Source organism: Schistocerca nitens, chromosome 3 (assembly GCF_023898315.1).
Source record: "Schistocerca nitens isolate TAMUIC-IGC-003100 chromosome 3, iqSchNite1.1, whole genome shotgun sequence".
Classification (NCBI taxonomy): domain Eukaryota; kingdom Metazoa; phylum Arthropoda; class Insecta; order Orthoptera; family Acrididae; genus Schistocerca; species Schistocerca nitens.
The window spans coordinates 475,187,802-475,207,733 of NC_064616.1; the positions used below are offsets into that span (position 1 = coordinate 475,187,802).

The 19,932-nt window shown below is 42.2% G+C and overlaps 1 protein-coding gene across 1 annotated transcript in view; it reads right to left on the minus strand.

The window, feature by feature from the left end:
- Positions 1-1,304: 1,304 nt before the first annotated feature.
- Positions 1,305-19,932, minus strand: part of LOC126249283 (iroquois-class homeodomain protein IRX-3-like) — a 190,176-nt gene continuing 171,548 nt past the window's right edge. The window contains exon 3 of the mRNA XM_049950937.1: positions 1,305-1,363. Coding sequence (XP_049806894.1) covers positions 1,305-1,363 — 59 coding nt within the window. The remainder of the gene's footprint in view (positions 1,364-19,932) is intronic.

A 19,932-nucleotide genomic window follows, 5' to 3' on the forward strand; every position in this document is an offset into this window, starting at 1 on the left:
TTTCCTTCCTTGTGATTACGTGATATGTTGTGAATACTTACGTAATTGTGATGGATCAATAAGAGATCATCCACCTTGTCTGATTCCAGGCACGATCTTTTGCTGGACAGCAGGTGACCGGCCTGGCTAAAATTTCTCTCGCTGGCGGCACTAGTGGCAGGAATACAGAGAACCCTTCTGGCTACTACCGACAGCCTTGGAAATAACCCCGCGTGCGTTTTCCACCACTGCAAAATTTGTCCTTCGGCATAGCTACAGTCGGATTTGGAGAGCTAAAGGTACCTGTCGAGTTCATTGGTAGTAACTCTGTGTCCATCTTCGTCGTCCTCATCCGAACTCCAGTCCATCCTGGACTTTTTCATACCGAGCGAGGTGGCGCAGTGGTTAGCACACTGGACTCGCATTCGGGAGGACGACGGTTCAATTCCGTCTCCGGCCATCCTGATTTAGGTTTTCCGTGATTTCCCTAAATCGCTTCAGGCAAATGCCGGGATGGTTCCTTTGAAAGGGCACGGCCGATTTCCTTCCCCATCCTTCCCTCACCCGAGCATGCGCTCCGTCTCTAATGACCTCGTTGTCGACAGGACGTTAAACACTAATCTCCTCCTCCTCCTGGACTTTTTCATGGGAAGAACTTGGTCACTGTTTGCTTGAATGGACTCTAAACATGAATGAAAACATCCATAAGATATTCCTGTCACCTTCAAATATGTATACACCGTAGTTAGAATTTCTGGTTACTAAACGACTATATTTACGGTGACAATATATATATATATATATATATATATATATATATATATATATATATATATATATATATATCGCACAACTTACATCAAAACGCATTGTGGAATGTTTAAGCTGCGAAACCTTTCCCAAATATCACATTCTAGACGTAATAAATGTTGATCTAACGAAAGATGGCAGATTAGACAAGCAAACATTCGTTTACTTGGCTCTGAGCACTATCGGACTTAACATCTGTGGTCATCAGTCCCCTAGAACTTACAACTACTTAAACCTAACTAAGCTAAGGTCATCACACACATCCATGCCCGAGGCAGGATTCGAACCTGCGACCGTAGCGGCACGCGGTTCCAGACTGAAGCGCTTAGAACCGCACGGCCACACCGGCCGGCATTCGTTTACTAATTGGTTTCAGTGAATGAACCTTACCATTTACGGGCAGTTCCGAATACAATCGTCGAACTTCAGCATACGCGGCTTGCTTTTCGTCTGCTGTGAGTTTCTTCAAATGACGCCGTGATGGCCACAGAACTGTGGCAACGCAATGGATAGCCTCAATTCTGCACTTCTCTGTGATGAAGTATGCTGCTCTCCTTTTTATTTTCGCCATGAGCTGAAAAGGAAACCCAATATACATAACTGCACTCTGATAATTCAACAGTTGCATAAAGGATCGTAACCTATAGAAAGTGTTCTTACCTCGTTGTCACTGTCTATTGGTTCACAATGATGTAACAGACTCTTGTAGCACGGCAGCACACGTTCCAGCGTTGTTATCTTTGCAGTGTCCAAATCCAAACTCGCTTCCTTAAAGGGGGTTAGAAAAGCGACAACGTTTCGTACGCACCCTTCTTGGAAGGTTTCTAGGAGTGTCGATTGCTCCCGGGATTCTAGTAGATCTCGAATATCGTCGATTTGACTTATGACGGAATTGAGCATTAACAGTATACTGTTCCACCGAGTTACAGCTTCTTGCTTCACAGAGTGCCGCAGACGCCCCGAGTGACCCGATCTCTTCAAATAGCCTACTATAGCTCTTGCTGATAGTAGACACGACAGGATTTCAGGGGCTTCATCTTCTAAAAACGTCTCTTGAAATGTGTGACGAAGCGCAGTCATCAAGCAGTGATCAAAGCAAGGCAAACGGTCGTAAGATTCAAGTGCCTTCTTCATATTAGATCCTTGGTAGGTGACAAAGTAACATTTCGTAAGATCATTCTTGTTAATTCCTAACTCAAGCATCCGCTCTTCGATTTCGTGCCGTATGTTCTCTCCTGTCTTAGGTACGTCCGGAAACTCGGTTGTTATCAAAACAAGCGTTTCTAGTCGCCACTCATCATTCACATAATGCGACGTTACAGTCAAAAAATTTCTCTTCTTGTAATTATCAGACCACAGATCAGCGTCTAAAGCGCACATTTTGTTCTTTAAGGCACATATTAGCTTGGGCACCATTGTCATCCGTATTTTGTCTGCCTTTTCTTTAATATGCCGCGATACAGTGGTAGTGTGCGGAAGAACATCTTCTATACTGACTTTGCCGTAAGTGGCGCCAACATTGATGAGCCTCTGCGAATAATTCTTGAATCCAATCTTACTACAAGCATTTAACGGTAGCAAATCTATTCCACTCATATCGACCAACCTATCAACAACAACTTTCTTTATGCTACTTGGTACTGCAAGTGGCCCGTGGACTTCTGCTCCGCATTTACTTTTGCAGTGCCGAATCATACCTGTTGTGCTTGACTGGTACGAAAGTATGGTTCAAATGGCTCTGAGCACTATGGGACTTAACATCTATGGTCATCAGTCCCCTACAACTTAGAACTACTTAAACCTAACTAACCTAAGGACAGCACACAACACGAGGCAGAGAAAATCCCTGACCCCGCCGGAAATCGAACCCGGGAACCCAGGCGTGGGAAGCGAGAACGCTACCGCACGACCACGAGCTGCGGACACGAAAGTATGGTATCACATGTAGTACATTGCACGAAACCATCAGAAGCCTTCGTGAGAGGATCCAATACAAGTGCAAACGATTTCCAAGCTTCACTTTTCGCCTCCTCTTCCGACATGTCTTTCTTCTTCAGAGCTAATGAGCCGCTCCTAATTCTCTCCATAATACTTCTCTTCGTTTCATGAATGGAACGTTTACGACCTATACTTATCCATAACGCTGTCTGCGCTGCTCAAAGCCAGGTCGTCAACTGCGTTTACACACGGTTTCTAATGCGATTCGGCACTGTAGGGCACGCGGCGGTTGTACCGTCACCGGCCGAGATTGTGAGTACGCTCGAGCGCCCGGCAGTGCTCGACAGTCCAACCGATAACCGAGAGGTGGAGCACAACCGGCCACATGGTGCATTAGACGGCCACAGCCGTATCGCAGCGTGGGCCTTTCCCAGCCGTCGAGCAGCGGCACGAAATGGGAAATGCTCGAGCGGTTGTTTTCATCGAAATGCAGAGCTCTACAGTACACACACCCGGAGTCACGTCGAACGCGGAAGTAGCCATGTGTAGTGTATCTTCTCTGTCTGCAAAGACGGACGGGAAAGACCCACCGTGGTTTAACAGTGCAATTCGGAGAATGCTCAGGAAGCAAAGGCAGTTGCACTCACCGTAGAAGTAAGATTGGGAGAGTGAGGAATGGCAAAAGTTAGTAGAGATTCGTGCTGCTGTAAAAAGAGCGATGCACGAAGCATTCAACCACTACCAGCATCATACCTTAGCACAAGATCTTGCTGAAAACCCAAGGAAATTCTGGTCTTACGTAAAATCGGTAAGCGGGTCGAAGGCTTCCATCCAGTCACTCACTGATCAGCCTGGCCTGGCAACGGAAGACAGCAAAACGAAAGCTGAAATTTTAAATTTAGCGTTTGAGGAATCTTTCACGCAGGACGATCGTACAAACATACCGCCGTTTGAGTCTCGTACAGATTCCCGTATGGAGGACATAGTGATTGACTTCCCTGGGGTTGTCAAGCAGCTCAATGGGTTGAAAATAAATAAATCGCCAGGTCCTGATCGGATTCCAATTCGGTTTTACAGAGGGTACTCTACTGAATTGGCTTCTTACTTAGCTTGCTTCCATTTATCGCGAATATCTTGCCCAACGTAAGGTCCCGAGCGACTGGAAAAAAGCGCGGGTGACGCCTGTATATAAGATGGGTAGAAGGACGGATCCTCAAAATTACAGTCCAATATCCTTAACATCAGTTTGTTGCAGGATCCTCGAACGTATTCTCAGTTCGAATATAATGAATTTCCTTGAGACAGAGAAGTTGCTGTCCATGCATCAGCACGGCTTTAGAAAGCATCGCTCCTGCGATACGCAACTCGACCTTTTTTCACATGATATCTTGTGAACCATGGATGAAGAGTATCAGACGGATGCCATATTCCTTGACTTCCGGAAAGCGTTTGACTCGGTGCCACACTGCCGACTCCTAACTAAGAGCATATGGGATTGGTTCCCAAGTATGTGAGTGGCTCGAAGACTTCTTAAGTAACAGAACCCAGTACGTTGTCCTCAATGGTGAGTGTTCGTCGGAGGTGAGGGTTGGTTCAAATGGCTCTGAGCACTATGGGACGTAACATCTCAGGTCATCAGTCCCCTAGAACTTACAACTACTGAAACCTCACTAACCTTAGGACATCACACATATCCATGCCCGAGGCAGGATTCGAACCTGCGACCGTAGCGGTCGCGCGGTTTCGGACGGAGGTGAGGGTATCATCTGGAGCGCCCCAGGAAAGTGTGGTAGGTCCGCTGTTGTTTTCTATACACGTAAAAGATCTTTTGGTTAGGGTGGATAGCAATGTGCCCTAATCTCTCTTGTCTCATCTTATCTTATCTTTGTGGTCTTTTCGCGAAATATATGTTGGCGGCAGTAAAATTGTCCTGCAGTCAGCCTCAAATGCTGGTTCTCTAAATTTCCTGAGTAGCGATTCACGAAAAGAACGCCTCCTTTCCTCTAGACACTCCCACCCGAGTTCCTGAAGCATTTCCGTAACACACGCGTGATGATCAAACCTACGAGTAACAAATCTAGCAGCCCGCCTCTGAATTGCTTCTATGTCCTCCCTCAATTCGACGTGATAGGGATCCCAAACGCTCGAGCAGTACTGAAAGTCTTAATAGCGAATGGTGGGAACACTTAAAGACAGTCACTAAGCCACACGCGCATATCACAGAAAAGCCAAAGTAGTACCGAGCAAAAAAGGAAATGAGAAGAGAGGAAAAAAAATTTAATCCCTGCTCGTCTCCAAGTTTTGTATCCCGCCTGGAAGGCGGCGCGTGGGTCTGCTCCTGCAAACTGGAAGGTTGCCCGATTGAAGGAAGTGAGTAGGAGCAGGGAAAGGTGAAAATCTCTCGGTACTGCTCTTAGAAATGGTTTTACTATATCACAACATTAACTGAATACATAACTTTGCACTGAGGTGCGAAGCCTTAGACCCGTCGTAAGTAGTACATAATCTCAATATCAAGCGAAGTGTCCTGGCCGTCTGCTCTTGATCAAACTGTGCAGAATCTGTAGCGCAGCTCGTAGACCTGCACAGCACCGGCTAGAGGGCACTGTCGTCGGTGTCTGTCGTAGTGCCAACTTAAGAACTTTCACCTACAACGTGGCATGTAGCTATCGACAACACAATCACCATTTTACTCAGTAGCGCCAAAAATTAGTGGTGGCACTGCAGATCGAATAACTGATTTGAAGATACTGAGACGAACTGGGGAAAACAAGAAACTTATGGCATGCCTTCGTTTCATAGGGCATATCCTGAGGCACCAAGGAAGTGTCAATTTGGTAATGGAGAGAAGTGTGTATATGTGGGTGTTGGGGAGGGGGTATTAAAATTGTAGAGGGAGACAAAGTCTTGAATACACGTAGCAGATTCAAACTAATGTACACTGCATTAGCTGTGCAGCGCTGAAGAGGCTTGCACAGAATAGACTAGGTTGGGCAGCTGCATCAAACCAGTCTTCAGACTGAAGACCACAACAACAACATTGGGGAGGGGGCGGGAGGGAGAGGTAGGCTTCTGGTTCACAATTTTGCAAGTTCTTTACTGGCAGCACTCATGAGTAAGGTAGATCTCGTGTGATGCAGCACCCTCGGCTGTTGACATGGCAAAAGACGTTTCTATATTGCTCTAAATTAACGGCGCTGCTCATTCTCATATGAAAAAAGGTATTTGTCTCACACAATTGGCCAATTCATCGAAGTGAAGTAGCGGCTTTTGTATTATTTTGTTGTTGTAAACAGAAACGTCTTTAGTATGATGTTAAACTGCAACCACACATGGAGTGGCCACAGTATAACTGCTCCCTAGCCAGCAATAGCAGCAACCTCTCTGTAAGGTGCATGAGCGAGTGGAAGTCGTGAGCTCTAACTGTTACCTTGCATGCTTGCGAAGGTGGAAGAAACTTAGAGAATGTAAAGAAAATAGTTGTGATCACCTACCACTTACCAGCAGGTAGTCAGCTCAGTAATGTCAATTGATATTAACCGAGCAGCGCTTGTTTATTTCCTTTTACTCCAGATTGGTGTTCGAGAGAAACGCAAAGTTACAGATGTGGCTCCCATTTAATTTTTATAAGGCAAGTGCATAACGCGATCGGCCAATCGCATTATTGTTAATTGTTAATTGTTAATTGAGTATCGGACTTCGTTTCTGAAAGACTGCAGTTTCGTTGGTGCACCATAAATGATCTGATAAATAGCTAATCAGTATTTGGATCACACCAATGGCGGACGGGCTCCATGTCAGCAGTTTTGCATTTCTTTCACGAATAGCTGTATACAAAGCTGATAAAGACATTAACACAAAAATGTAAAAAAAATAATAATAATTATATGATATTGTAGGCCGGGAGGCCCCATGCGGGGGAGTTCGGCCGCCGTATTGCAAGTCCTTTCTAGATGACGCTACATCGCCGACTTGCGAGTCAATCATAATGAAAATGATGATGGACACACAACACCCACTCCCCAGCCCTGAATCGAACCTGGGCTCCTTAATAGTCGGTAACGCTACTGCTACGCTGTGGAGGTGGACATTAATACAAGAGATATGTTTAGTTTGTTAAATTAGTACATCTGAAAGGTAGTAATCTAAATATACTTAAATATATTCATGGTACTTTAGAGCTAACAAGATAGATGCTTACATAGCGAAAGCTAAAGAGCAAAGGACGTTCTTTATCATCATAGAAAATATTAACACTTACTTATCAGCATTTGTGCACTCTCTGGTACACACATATTTCATAAACACAAAAAAAGAAAAATCTTCTTGGTGTCTTACATTTGCTCCCTTGAGTGACTACAATACTGGCAGTTACAAAATTGGTGTATACAAGAAAAACAATACACAATTTGACATGTTTTAATTAAACATATTGACAAATCATTTTCATTGGCACAGAAGATATTTGTACAAGATACACTAACTTAACATTTGAGAGGTATCATTGTTTTGAGGATAAGAGGTTAAGTCTGTTCAGTGCTGTGTCTGTCCATGGGAACTGATGCAGCCATTGCTGGAGTGACGTCGCAGTTGGCTTGTATGATGTCAATCGGTCGGTGACGACCGGCTGAGTGCGAGGTCTGGTTCAGCACTTCTCAGCAGAGGTGGGCATCGACGTATGGCCCATCCAGGAACGTGGCCATGACAGCCGTGTGAGCCTTTCCTCGCGCTGCCGGTTCAGCCGGGACAGCCGCATCGAGGTCCGATGGGCCGCACGGTGCAGAGTCGTAGTCAGAGGCTCGGCCCGCGAGCTGCGTCCGCACTGGACTAGAGCAGTCGCGGACCGAGCCAGTCCCTGTCGACACCCCATGGGCGAAGCAGTGCTGTTGTGAAAGCACCAGTGTGACACGGGCTCAGCAGAGTTGCGCATTGAGACGCAGCCCACGGGCCGCGGCCTCTCTGCTCTACACTGACAAGGGAACCTCCCCATCGCATCCCCCTCAGATTTAGTTAAAAGTTGCCACAATGGATAGGCCTTGAAAAACTGAACACAGATCAATCGAGAAAACAGGAAGAAGTTGTGTGGAACTATGAAAAAATAAGCAAAATATACAAACTGAGTAGTCCATGTGTAAGATAAGCAATATTAAAGATAACGTAAGCCCGGGAGCGCTGTGGTCCTGTGGTTAGCGTGAGCAGCTGTGGAACGAAAGGTCCTTGGTTCAAGTCTTCCCTCGAGTGAAAATTTTAATTTTTTATTTTCAGACAATTATCAAAGTTCAGGCACACACACACTCTCCACACTTCGCTCTCCAAAATTCCAGGACATGTTCAGATTTGCTTGGACATATGCAGGATTTGACGGTCTACACACGGAAAAATTTGAAAACGTTTTGACAGAGCACAGGGAAACTGTTGCATTCATTTGTCGCAGTTTATGTGACAAACTCTTATGTTTTCATCACTTTTTTGGGAGTAATTATCACATCCACAAGAAAACCTAAATCGGGCAACGTAGAAGAATCTTTTTACCCATTCGCCAAGTGTACAAGTTAGGTGGGTCGACAACATATTCCTGTCATGTGACTCACATGCCGTCACCAGTGTCGTATAGAATATATCAGACGTGTTTTCCTGTGGAGGAATCGGTTGACCTATGACCTTGCGATCAAATGTATTCGGTTCACATTGGAGAGGCACGTCCTTTCGTCTACTAATCGCACGGTTTTGCCGTGCGGTCGCAAAACACAGACACTAAACTTATTACAGTGAACAGAGACGTCAATGAACGAATGAACAGATCATAGCTTTGCGAAAATAAAAAAAGTAAAATTTTCGCTCGAGGAGAGACTTGAAACACGGACCTCTCGTTCTGCAGTTGCTCACGCTAACCACGGGACCACTGCGCTCCTCGGCTCACGTTTTCTTCACTGTTGCATATCTTGCACATGGACTACTCAGTTTGTATATTTTGCTTATTTTATCTTAGTTCCACAGAACTTCTTCCTGATTTCTCGATTGATCTGTGTTCAGTTTTTCAAGGCCTATCCACTGTGCCAACTTACAACTAAATCTGAGGGGGGTGCGATGGGGAGGTTCCCTTGTGAGTAAGCCCGTGACGTCACTGCACCAGAGCCGTGCGCAGGCACTGGCATGCTGCGGCCTACGAGCTGTTGGTAGTACTGACCGCAGTTGCGAGCTACGGGCTACGAGCGGTGAGTACAGTAGTGTTTAGTGGGGTGATGGTATTTCTTCATTTTTGTCCTAACACACAAAATAAGCGCAGAAGCTAAACGTGGCTAGCAGAAGGATGCCAAGAATAAGGGAAGTAAAGGAAAATTAAATAGTGATGAGTAGAGAACCACACAGGTTGAAGCGAATCTTAAAAGTTTAGTTTGTACTGTGTTAAAGCCTATTTTGGATGGCGTTAGGTTCAAATGGCTCTGAGCACTATGGGACTCAACTGCTGTGGTCATAAGTCCCCTAGAACTTAGAATTACTTAAACCTAACTAACCTAAGGACAGCACACAACACCCAGCCATCACGAGGCAGAGAAAATCCCTGACCCCGCCGGGAATCGAACCCGAGAACCCGGGCGTGGGAAGCGAGAACGCTACCGCACGACCACGAGATGCGGGCTGATGGCGTTAGGAAAAACGTTCATTTTGTTTCCTGTTCGCTGTGCGGTGAAATTTACTCTCATGCTGAAGGATCAAGTGGCACTTCGCACATTTCTCGCCATCCAAGGGTGTCTAATAAACAAGGGTCTTGTGTGGACGTGAAACGACTTCCTAAACCTGCTCAGGAGATAACTGTCGATAATTTAGAGACTATATGTGCACGAGACGTAAGGTCATACGGAGGTATAAAATGTGAAGCTCTTATGGATCTTCTTCAGACGTTAATCGACACTGCAAAGGCAATGACAACTCACATCACAGCTGTGTTACTGTACATGGCAAGAAGTGCTAAAGGCCTACGACATATAATTATGCCTGAGGTAATTGCTCGTATAAGAGAAGGTGAATATCAGCAACTACGTACATGTGGACGTCCAGCGCCAGAAGAAACCATTTGCTGACATGTACTGTTTCCTGTTTTTTGACTGGACTCTCAGATCTCGCATTTTGTTTACATCCCAGTTTCCAGATGAACCAAAAAAGGTCGGTAATATTCTAAGACAACTGTTTAGACGATTAATGTCTCTTGGTATCCACGACTCTACTTTGAAAGACGCCGGATGGTATGGCCGAGCGGTTCTAGGCGCTTCAGTCTGGAACCGCGCGATCTCTACGGTGGCAGGTTCGAATCCTACCTCGGGCATGGATGTGTGTGATGTCCTTAGGTTAGTTAGTTTTAATTAGTTCATAGATCCAGGCGACTGATGATCTCAAAAGTTAAGTCCCATAGTGCTCAGAGCCATTTCTTTTCATGGCTTTCTGATTGCGGTGAAAGAACGCGTCACTTACATAAAGAAAAGTAATCTTCTTAATGCTCTTGATAGATAACTGAGTCAGTCTAACGATACTCTCTGGAATAAGCTGCTGACAATGTTATAATATCTTTGTGCGAGAACCTCTCTGTGAAGGGAGAAATAGCCCAAACTGAAGGAACTGATAATACGCTGATGTAAGAACTTCTTACGTTATGTATGCTATTCGAATACTGTAATTCTTATACGCAATCGTTTATTTTATTGCTTTAAAACATAAGGATTTTTGTAGCACTTCAAAGCAGCGTCCAAGGAATTATAACTGGAGAAATCACCTACACTGCACCTTGTGTTGACATGGACGATGACAATGTTAAGGCATTTGAGTTAGGCGCCCCAGGACAGAGAGTTTTCTGAAATCCGAATTTTACATAAACGCCTCAAATTATACTTAGATGAAAAGCTATTTGTCCAGATATACTGTGAGGTAGCAACTTTCCTCTGGCCACCATTCGTCACTTACAAATGATATCTGAAGATAAGAAGCGCAAATTCATGTAAAGGATACAATAGTTTTCCTTCCTCATACTTCTCCAATCCCACAATACACTCTAACGACATTTCCCATTACTGCATCTACAACTGTCTTTTCTCTTTGTTCTCGCTAGTGGGTTCGAAGGGAACTGGCTTACCTTTCGATCTAGAAATACTTATTTCAATGTACTCTGCTTTTCTGGAAGTTACAAAAATAACATTTAATGTTCTGAATTAAGAAAGACGCATATTCCTACATGTTGCTCCACAACTGGTAACACGTGAATCCTTGGGAATACATGTCGTCCTAAATGAAGGTTTGAATTTTTGCCATATATGCACTGAAATAGGAATTTTGCTGTCCTCAGGTAAAAAGAAAAGAGATACAATGAGGCTGGACATGTATTTCAGAGCCCCACCCAATCAAAAAACCAATCTTGTTGAAGCACATAAATTCTGCTACTCCCTCCGCTGAATTTTTATTTGCGCAATTGGAAGATGAGAGTAAGACATTCGTGTAGCAGCTACACCGAAAAAGCTGTAATGCATACAAGGATAAATTTATAAACACAATTAAATATCAGGGAGAAGCAATAAACATTTTGAGATTTACCAGTGACACTGCAATTCTGTCAGCAGCAGCAAAGAACTTGGAGTAATAGTTGAGTGGAATAGATAGCGCCCTTGAAAGGGATTATAAGATAACCCTCAATGGAACTAAATGAAAGGTAATGGAACGTATTCGAATTAAATCCAGCGGTACCAACGGATTTTCCATAACGTGTAGAACAAATGGGGGTCACAATATATGACCAACACAAAGATATACGAGTTTCGTTAATTTTCGTTGCCATTTACGCAAAACATACTTTTTAAAGATAAGATGGGTCCTAAACCTGAAAATATAAATATGACACATATTCTGAACTTTTACATCCACTGACAAGACCAAAATTTTTGCGTTACGTTTTACTGAAAATTTTAAAACAATTACGGAATCTTGTAGAAGAAATCATTAAAAAACATAAATATATTTTTTCCAAAATTTTAAAATATAATGTACATGACTAGATTACAATGTTCTGGAAACGTAGGCATAAAGTGCCCCTCCCCATTAATGCGAGGATTAAATCAGGTTGTATTAAGGGAATATGATTACGAAATGAGACAGTAAAAGCACTATTGGGCAGCAAAATAACTGATGATGTCCGATGTAGAGAGGATATAAAATGAAGACTGCCTATACCAAAAATTTATTAATGAAAAAGAGGAATTTGCTAACATCGAATTAAAAATTTAAGTGTTAGGAAGTATTTCCTGGAGGTATTTCTGTGGTTTCCTAGATGCTACTCCAGGCGGGTTTAAAAATGAATGAGAGCAGTGAAAAATACTGAACGCGAAAATAAACATTTTGCCCTGTCTGACTACCCCCTGAAGCAGATCTTAGGATCTCTTAACGGTGATATTATTGCTCTTTAACATATTGCTCTTTAACATATAAATCACAACATAAAAATAAATGAATGATTAGGGGAACTAGTAACTACTAAATTTTAATGTATCTGTTTATACATTTATTGTTGTTTGAATCCCCTTTATTTATTACAAATGTTTATATGTCGATGTGCAATGGACATGAAGAGATACAAATGAATGTCCTGACTAATGTTATTGATCAACTTCCCAAATCTGCCTCTTTTGATGGCTACGCGATCTAATATAAGTAACGCGAGATGAGTGATATCATCTACGTCCCACACACTAGAATAAACTACCTTAAAAGATGATCTACAGTGGTGTGCATCATCAGCGGAAATGAAACTTACGTGGTCACAGCTGTTCAGCTTTATAGCCCTAATAAGCCGAAGCAATCAATATCACCAAATGTACTGCGTCCCGTGCGTCGGAGTTATGGTTCTCGTAGATGTCTACGACGATGGTAGAACTCCAGCCACAAAATAAAAAACTCGTTCAAACACTACGACGCAGAAGCCGGTCCTCTGACTAGTATAATCTGTTACTATCTTCTCCTCTCTGTGTTCCACAGACAAGAAACGCGAACTCCCAGCCACAAGGACGGGATTTACATGTCTCAACGTGAGTATAGACAAAGAAGTGCTCTCAATCACTGAACGCTGCGTACTCAACAACGACTCTCTACCCGTAGGCGAAGTCCAAAATCGTATAAGTTAGCAACACCTTCGGTGACCTAAAACAACTTCCCAGTGCCTCGTGGCACTATATCATGCAAATTAATCCTTAGTGATTTTGCCCGCATTTGTCCTATCATGATAAACGAAGTTGGTGACAGCTTCCTCAGCTTGAACATTATCCCCCTGAGTTCCAGCACGCGTCATCGAAAGTCAGTTTCGGCATGATGCTTGATGAGAAAATCTAGATCTGGGATTGCACAGCAGCTTTCGCCTGCATCACGCATTACACTGCAAGTTTTGTCACTTTTGTCAATCTCCTGACCCACTGGCACAAGCCTTGTCGACAAAATCATAAACCTTACAAACACATTTCCTCTTTCTTCTCCTCCCAGCTTCTGAGGAGACAGTGCCGTCACAGATGTTGCCGAATCTGCCTTCTTCGGAAATACTAAATGCGTCTGTAACATTTCAGTACCCACAACATCTCCAATACAATTAGCCTTATTGATAGCCTTCTGTGTCACCTCCTAAGTATCTACAACAAAATTACTGTCGGCAGTTGCACTCTGAAAGACACAAAAATCATCGGCACATGCACTTCCCTGAGCATCTGGTCCAGATTGCAGAAATTTGCAACCTCTCCGCCAGGTTATCCCTCACTAATTATACAAACAACAAATGAGGAGAACAAAGCAGTATGACTAACACTTACTGTAACTTAAGTTCTCCGCTTGAACGGCTACTCATGACTATTACTTTACGTGCTAAAAAATAGTGAGCCGCATTTATTGCTCAAAATGGAATACATTGCCCATTAAAAAGGCGTAAACTAGCATAAAACTCCAACTTCTCTACAAAACTCACCAACACATGGATAACACCTTATACACTTCCAGACAATGAGCCACAACCATTGATGATAGGCAAAAATAACGTTCATATTTACACATCCTGAGAACACAATCTGAGTTTATTCGCCATATGTCACACATGAAAACAGAACTGAAACTTGGTAAAAGGTGTACTGACTTGATGTGACACTCGCAGGGGGAAAAAAGAACAATCAGTGCACCCATCCACTGCATATTGATGCTGTGCATTGACGAAACTGTAACACTGAGGTAGTCGAGAGCCATCGTCTCCAGGGAGGGAGGCTGGTAAGATTCCTCTGTCAGTGAAATTTGGAAGGAACACACACTTCTTACAACAAAATGTAGAGTTTCAAGATTAGATTAGATTTACTTTCATTCCAATTGATCCATAGTGAGGACGTCCTCCAGGATGTGAGACATGTGAGAAAAACACTAATACACGACAATTATTTACATCTGAAACAAATAAGCTAATGTACTTTCCACAAGTCCCATGTGGAATTATTGTCATTTTTTAATGTACACTATATGAAAGAATAATTTTACAAACACTAATGCACGTAATTTGAAATTTAAAAAAGTTTTTTTTATTTATGAGGGAATAAACATGTAATAGAACTACTACAATACTTATTTACAATGAACACATTACTGCACTGAAATGGTGCAGAAGTTAGATTGTACTTACACCCCTCCCCCCCCCCCCCACACACACACTCTTTTTTTACAATGAACACATTACTGCACCGAAATGGTGCAGAAGAAATCAATTGGTCCTACTGAGAAGTTCATCAATGGAGTAGAAGGAGTTGGCCACCAATAAATCCTTTAGGCTTCTCTTAAACTGAATTTCATTGGTTGTTAAGCTTTTTAGCCGGCGGGAGTGGCCGTGGGGTTCTGGGCGCTACAGTCTGGAACTGAGGAACCGCTACGGTCGCAGGTTCGAATCCTGCCTCGGGCATGGATGTGAGTGATGTCCTTAGGTTAGTTAGGTTTAATTAGTTCTAAGTTGTAGGCGACTGATGACCTCAGAAGTTAAGTCGCATCGTGCTCAGAGCCATTTTTGTTAAGCTTTTTATGGCTGTTGGCAAGTTACTGATAATGTGTGTTCCTGAATAATGCACACCTTTTTGTACAAGAGTAAGTGACTTTAAATCCTTGTGAAGATTATTCTTACTTCTAGTATTGATTCCATGAATTGAGCTGTTTGTTTGAAAAAGTGATATATTTTTAATGACAAATTTCATTAAGGAATAAATATATTGAGAAGCAGTAGTTAGTAGCCCTAGTTCCCTAAACAGGCTTCTGCAGGATGTTCTTGATTTCACACCACATATAACTCTTACGGCACGTCTTTGTGCAAGGAAAACTTTAGCTTGGGCTGATGAATCACCCCAAAAAATAATCCCATATGATATTATGGAATGAAAGTAAGCATAGTATGCCAGTTTTTTCATGTTTATATCTCCTGTCTCTGACACAATTAGCATTGCAAATAGAGATTTGTTAAGATGCTACAGCAGTTCTATGGTGTGCTCCTCCCAGTTGATTTTATTATCAAGCTGTAATCCCAAGAATTTAACACTGTCCACTTCTTCTATCTGCTTGACATTGTATGTTAGGCATATACTTCTGGGACACCCCTTACAAGTTCTGAACTGCATGTAGTGATAATGTTACTGATGAAAGGTCATTGATATACAGAAGAAAAGTAAGGACCCTCAAATGGAATCTTGTGGGACCCTACATGTAATTAGTTCCCAGTTGGGTGATGCCATATAGCTTAATTCATGTCTCTTTCCTAATAAAACCCTTTGTTTCCTGCCAGAGATATAAGATTTGAACCATTTTGCAGCATTTCCCGTTACACCATAATATTCTAATTTACTTAAATGGATATTGTGATTTAAGCAGTCAAATGCCTTTGACAGATTACAAAACATACGTGTTGCCTGAAATTTTTTGTCTACTGTATTAAACACATTTTCACTGCAAGTGTAGATAGCCTTCTCAATATCAGAATACTTTAGAAATCCGAACTGCGACTTTGACAGAATGGTATTTGAGATAAGGTGGTTGTAAAGCCGATTGTACATTACTTTTCTAAAATTTTTGAGAATGCTGGCAAAAGTGAAATTGGACGGAAATTTGATGCTATTTCTGTATCTCCTTTCTTAAACAGTGGCTTAACTTCAGCGTATTTTAACGATTCAGGAAATATTCCACTGATAAACGACTGGTTACACAGATAGCTTAATATGTTACTTAACTCAAAATCACATACTTTAATTAACTATTTTGATGTTTCACCATACCCACTAGATGTCTTTGATTTTAAATATTTTATAATGGACATTATTTCAGGTGGGGTAGTGAGGGTCAAATCCATATTATGGAAGTTACTTGAAATGTCTGGTCTGAGGTATTCCATAGCAGCATCTACAGAACCAGACAACCCCATCTTTTTAGTAACAGTTATAAAATGTTTGTTGAAAAGTTCTGCAACGCTATACACATCTGTCACCAATGTATCATTTACTCTTAATGCTATTTGTCCATCTTCATGTCTGGTTCTACCGGTCTTCTCCTTCACTATATCCCATATTGTCTTTGTTTTGTTATCTGATATGACTATCTTTTCCTTGTAATATATTTGCCTTGATGTTCATATTATAGACATTAATATTTTGCAATATTTCTTGTAATGTGCTATAGCATCAACATCAGAACTGTTTAAGATTGACAGATACAGTTTTCTTTTTGTTTTACAAGATACCCTTATTCCTTGAGTAACCCATGGCTTCTTTGTAGACTTTGCTCTAACCTTGGTTAGTTTTGGGGGAAAACAGTGTTCAAATAAGGTGAGCACCTTATTAGCAAACGTGTTATATTTTTCATTCATGCTATGAGCAGTGTAAACTCCAGTCCAGTGAATGTCACTGAGGAGTGTCCTAAACTAATCAATTTTTGGCTTATTGATTACCCTCTTGAACTCAGCTTTAACAGATTTTGTATCCTCTTCAGTATTAACATTTAACAGAAGGAACTGCATGTCATGGTCTGAGAGGCCATTGACTATTTGTTTTGTAATATAATTTTGTTCATTGGACTTTTATATAAAGGTACTATCAACAGCTGTTTGTGAGCAATTGGCTACCCTAGTGGGGAACTTTACAGTGGGAATTAAGTTCAATGATAGTGTTACTAACTCAAATAATTTCTTATTGGGAGAATCTTTAAGGAAATCTACATTGGAATCACCAGCAACCACTATATCTTTTTTTTTGGTTGTTAAATGGGCCAGTACAACTTCAAGGTCTTTAAGAACAGATTAAAGTTACCTGCAGGTGCTCGATATACACTTAATATTATGAAGGATTTTTTGTAAAATTCTGCTTCTGTTGCACATGCTTGCATATGCTGTTCTAAGCAAAATTTATGAATGTCTATGTTATTAAATTTATGACAGTTCCTGATGCATGTGGCAACCCCTCCTTTCTCCATTCATGCTCTACAAAAATGAGATGCTAACCTAAACTCTGTAAGACTTAAAAAGTTCTATACCAGTGGTCACATGATGTTCAGAGAGGCAGATTATGTCAGCTGGCTTTGAGGACTCTAATTCATCTGTGCAGATAATTAATTCATTAATTTTACTTCTCAGTCCTCGAATATTTTGATGCAATAAAGATAGCTGACATTTCACATTGACTGATTTAAAGTTGGGTAATGTTGAAATATCTGTTGATTGTTGAAAATTTTTAACGAATAGCTGTCTATGCTGATGTAATGAGCTAGAATTATGTTTTTTGGTTCCTTTCTCAAACTGAAGGTTTGTCTCAGTCCTAACCTCTCTTAAAATTTCGTTCCTTTCTGCCCTCCCTACCCTAAAAAACGGTCTTTTCTGAACCCTATAACCACTGGTATTTTATCAGTCATGACAGTGCCTCCCCCTTTAACTTTCCTGCTATTTTCCCAGCCAGTTTACCCTTCCCTATCCTGTTGAGGTGAAGGCCATGCCTAGTATAATCCTACCTATTCAGAGAATCAACAGGAACCACACCAATGTGTGACCCTGCACACGACATAAGCAGCTGTTCCAACTCCAAATTAACTCTCTTGACTGAAGAGTTCAAATGAGGTCGGACATGGCGCCCAAGAACAGATACAAGCTCAACAATAGTATGTTTCGATGCTGATGCAATCTTTGAAAGGTCACACTCTATACTGTACCCAGGATCTCTGTCAATACTATTGCCTGGCCCTCCCACTATAACCACAGTGTCTTGCTTAGTGAAATCTTTGCAAAGTGATCGTAAATCCTCTGTCACCTGCTCCAGACCAGCACTAGGTTTAAAAAAAAATGGTGACCTGGTAATGTGATCCTAGTTCATCCTGCAAAAGTTGGCCAACACCTCTTCATTGGGAACTACCTATAAATAACACTTTCTTTCTCTTCACTGATTTCCCTACATTCTTACTATTCAATTTGCTGCTGAAAGTTTGTTGTGCCCTGTCTACACTTGCAACTACTTGAGGCTCTCTAGCTTATAACTGAAACAACAGGTCAAATATATTTTCCACGTACTCCACGAAGCTGTCAGACAAGATGGACGCCCTCTACATGTGGAGGTCGGAGTTGAGGTGGTGGATTGTTGTCGGGATGATGATCCATGGCTGCTCATAAAAACTTCACTATTATTCATACATTTTACTGAAGGACAAACTAGAACGTTCTGTGGTGCAACATCCTCCATAGCGTGTGCTGAACATAGCGAGTGTTAAGGAACTGACGCAACAGGTGGCCATGGTCTGAAACGGCTGACTTCTGTGGTCGAAGGCTGGTTGCTCCTTGTAGTTGGCCTACAGGCTGGAAGATACTCAGCCCACAGCACTGATCTTAAAACCAGCAGCTGGGGTCCACAGTTATTGGAGGCCAAATCTCGTGGTGGATGCTTGTAGCATCACGTCGCCTCGAGGAGCGGCATACACCTCTCCTCGTAAATATTAGCTACCAGACTAAGACAAATTTGACTGGAAATAATGGTAATTTAAGTTGGAACAGAGCGTTCATGCCTTGCAAATCGCAGCTTGTAACCATGTAGACCATAAGAAGTGTATTGATTGTATGTGAAGTAACTGGCCCAACACCGCCTTTCTGCTGTGTCGTCGTTATGGCGGTGCGAGCCCCTGGAGCACAATGTGGGAATCTGCCAGTGGCACTGCTGCATCTGATGTAATGGTGTTTGGTCGGCTCTGAGCTGGTGGAGCTGCATATCGAATAACTGATTACAAGATACTGAGACGCACTGGGGAAAACAATAAACTTATAGCGCAACTTCGTTTCATAGGGCGTATCCTGAGGAATCAAGGAATTGTCAATTTGGTAATGGAGAGAAGTGTGTATACGTGGGTGTTGTGGAGGGGGAGGTGTAAAAACTGTAGAGAGAGACGAAGTCTTGAATACAATTAGTAGGTTCAAACTGATGTACTTGTATTAGCTGTGCAGCGCTGAAGAGGCTTGCACAGGACTATCTTGGGCAGCTGCATCAATCCAGTCTTCACACTGAAGACCACAACAACAATATTGGGGAAGAGGGCAGAATGGAAAGGTAGGATTCAGGTTCACAATTTTGCAAATTCTTTCTTGGGAGAAATCATAAGTAAAGTAGATCTCGTGTGATTCAGCACCCTCAGCTGTTGACATGGCAAAAGATGTTTCTATATTTCTCTAGAGAAGCCATACGGGGTGGCCGAGCGGTTCTAGTCGCTACAGTCTGGAACCGCGTGACCACTATGGTCACAGGTTTGAATCCTGCCTCGGGCATGAATGTGTGTGATGTCGTTAGGTTAGTTAGGTTTAAGTAGTTCTAAGTTTTATGGGACTGATGACCTCAGAAGGTAAGTCCCATTGTGCTCAGAGCCATTTGAACCATTTGAAAATAGAGAATGCAAAGAAAATAGTCGTGTTTACCAACCACTTACCAGCTCAGTAATATCAATTAAAATTAACGGAACAGTTCTTGTTGATTAGTATTGTGATTTCCGATTACTCCAGGTTGGTGTTCGCGAGAAAAGCCAAGTTACAGATGTTGTTCCAATGTAATTTTCATAAGGCAAGTGAATAACTCGATTGGTTAATCGCATTATGCTGTATAGTTAATTGAGTAACGGACTTCATTTCTCAAAGACTGCACGTTCGTTTGTGCACCA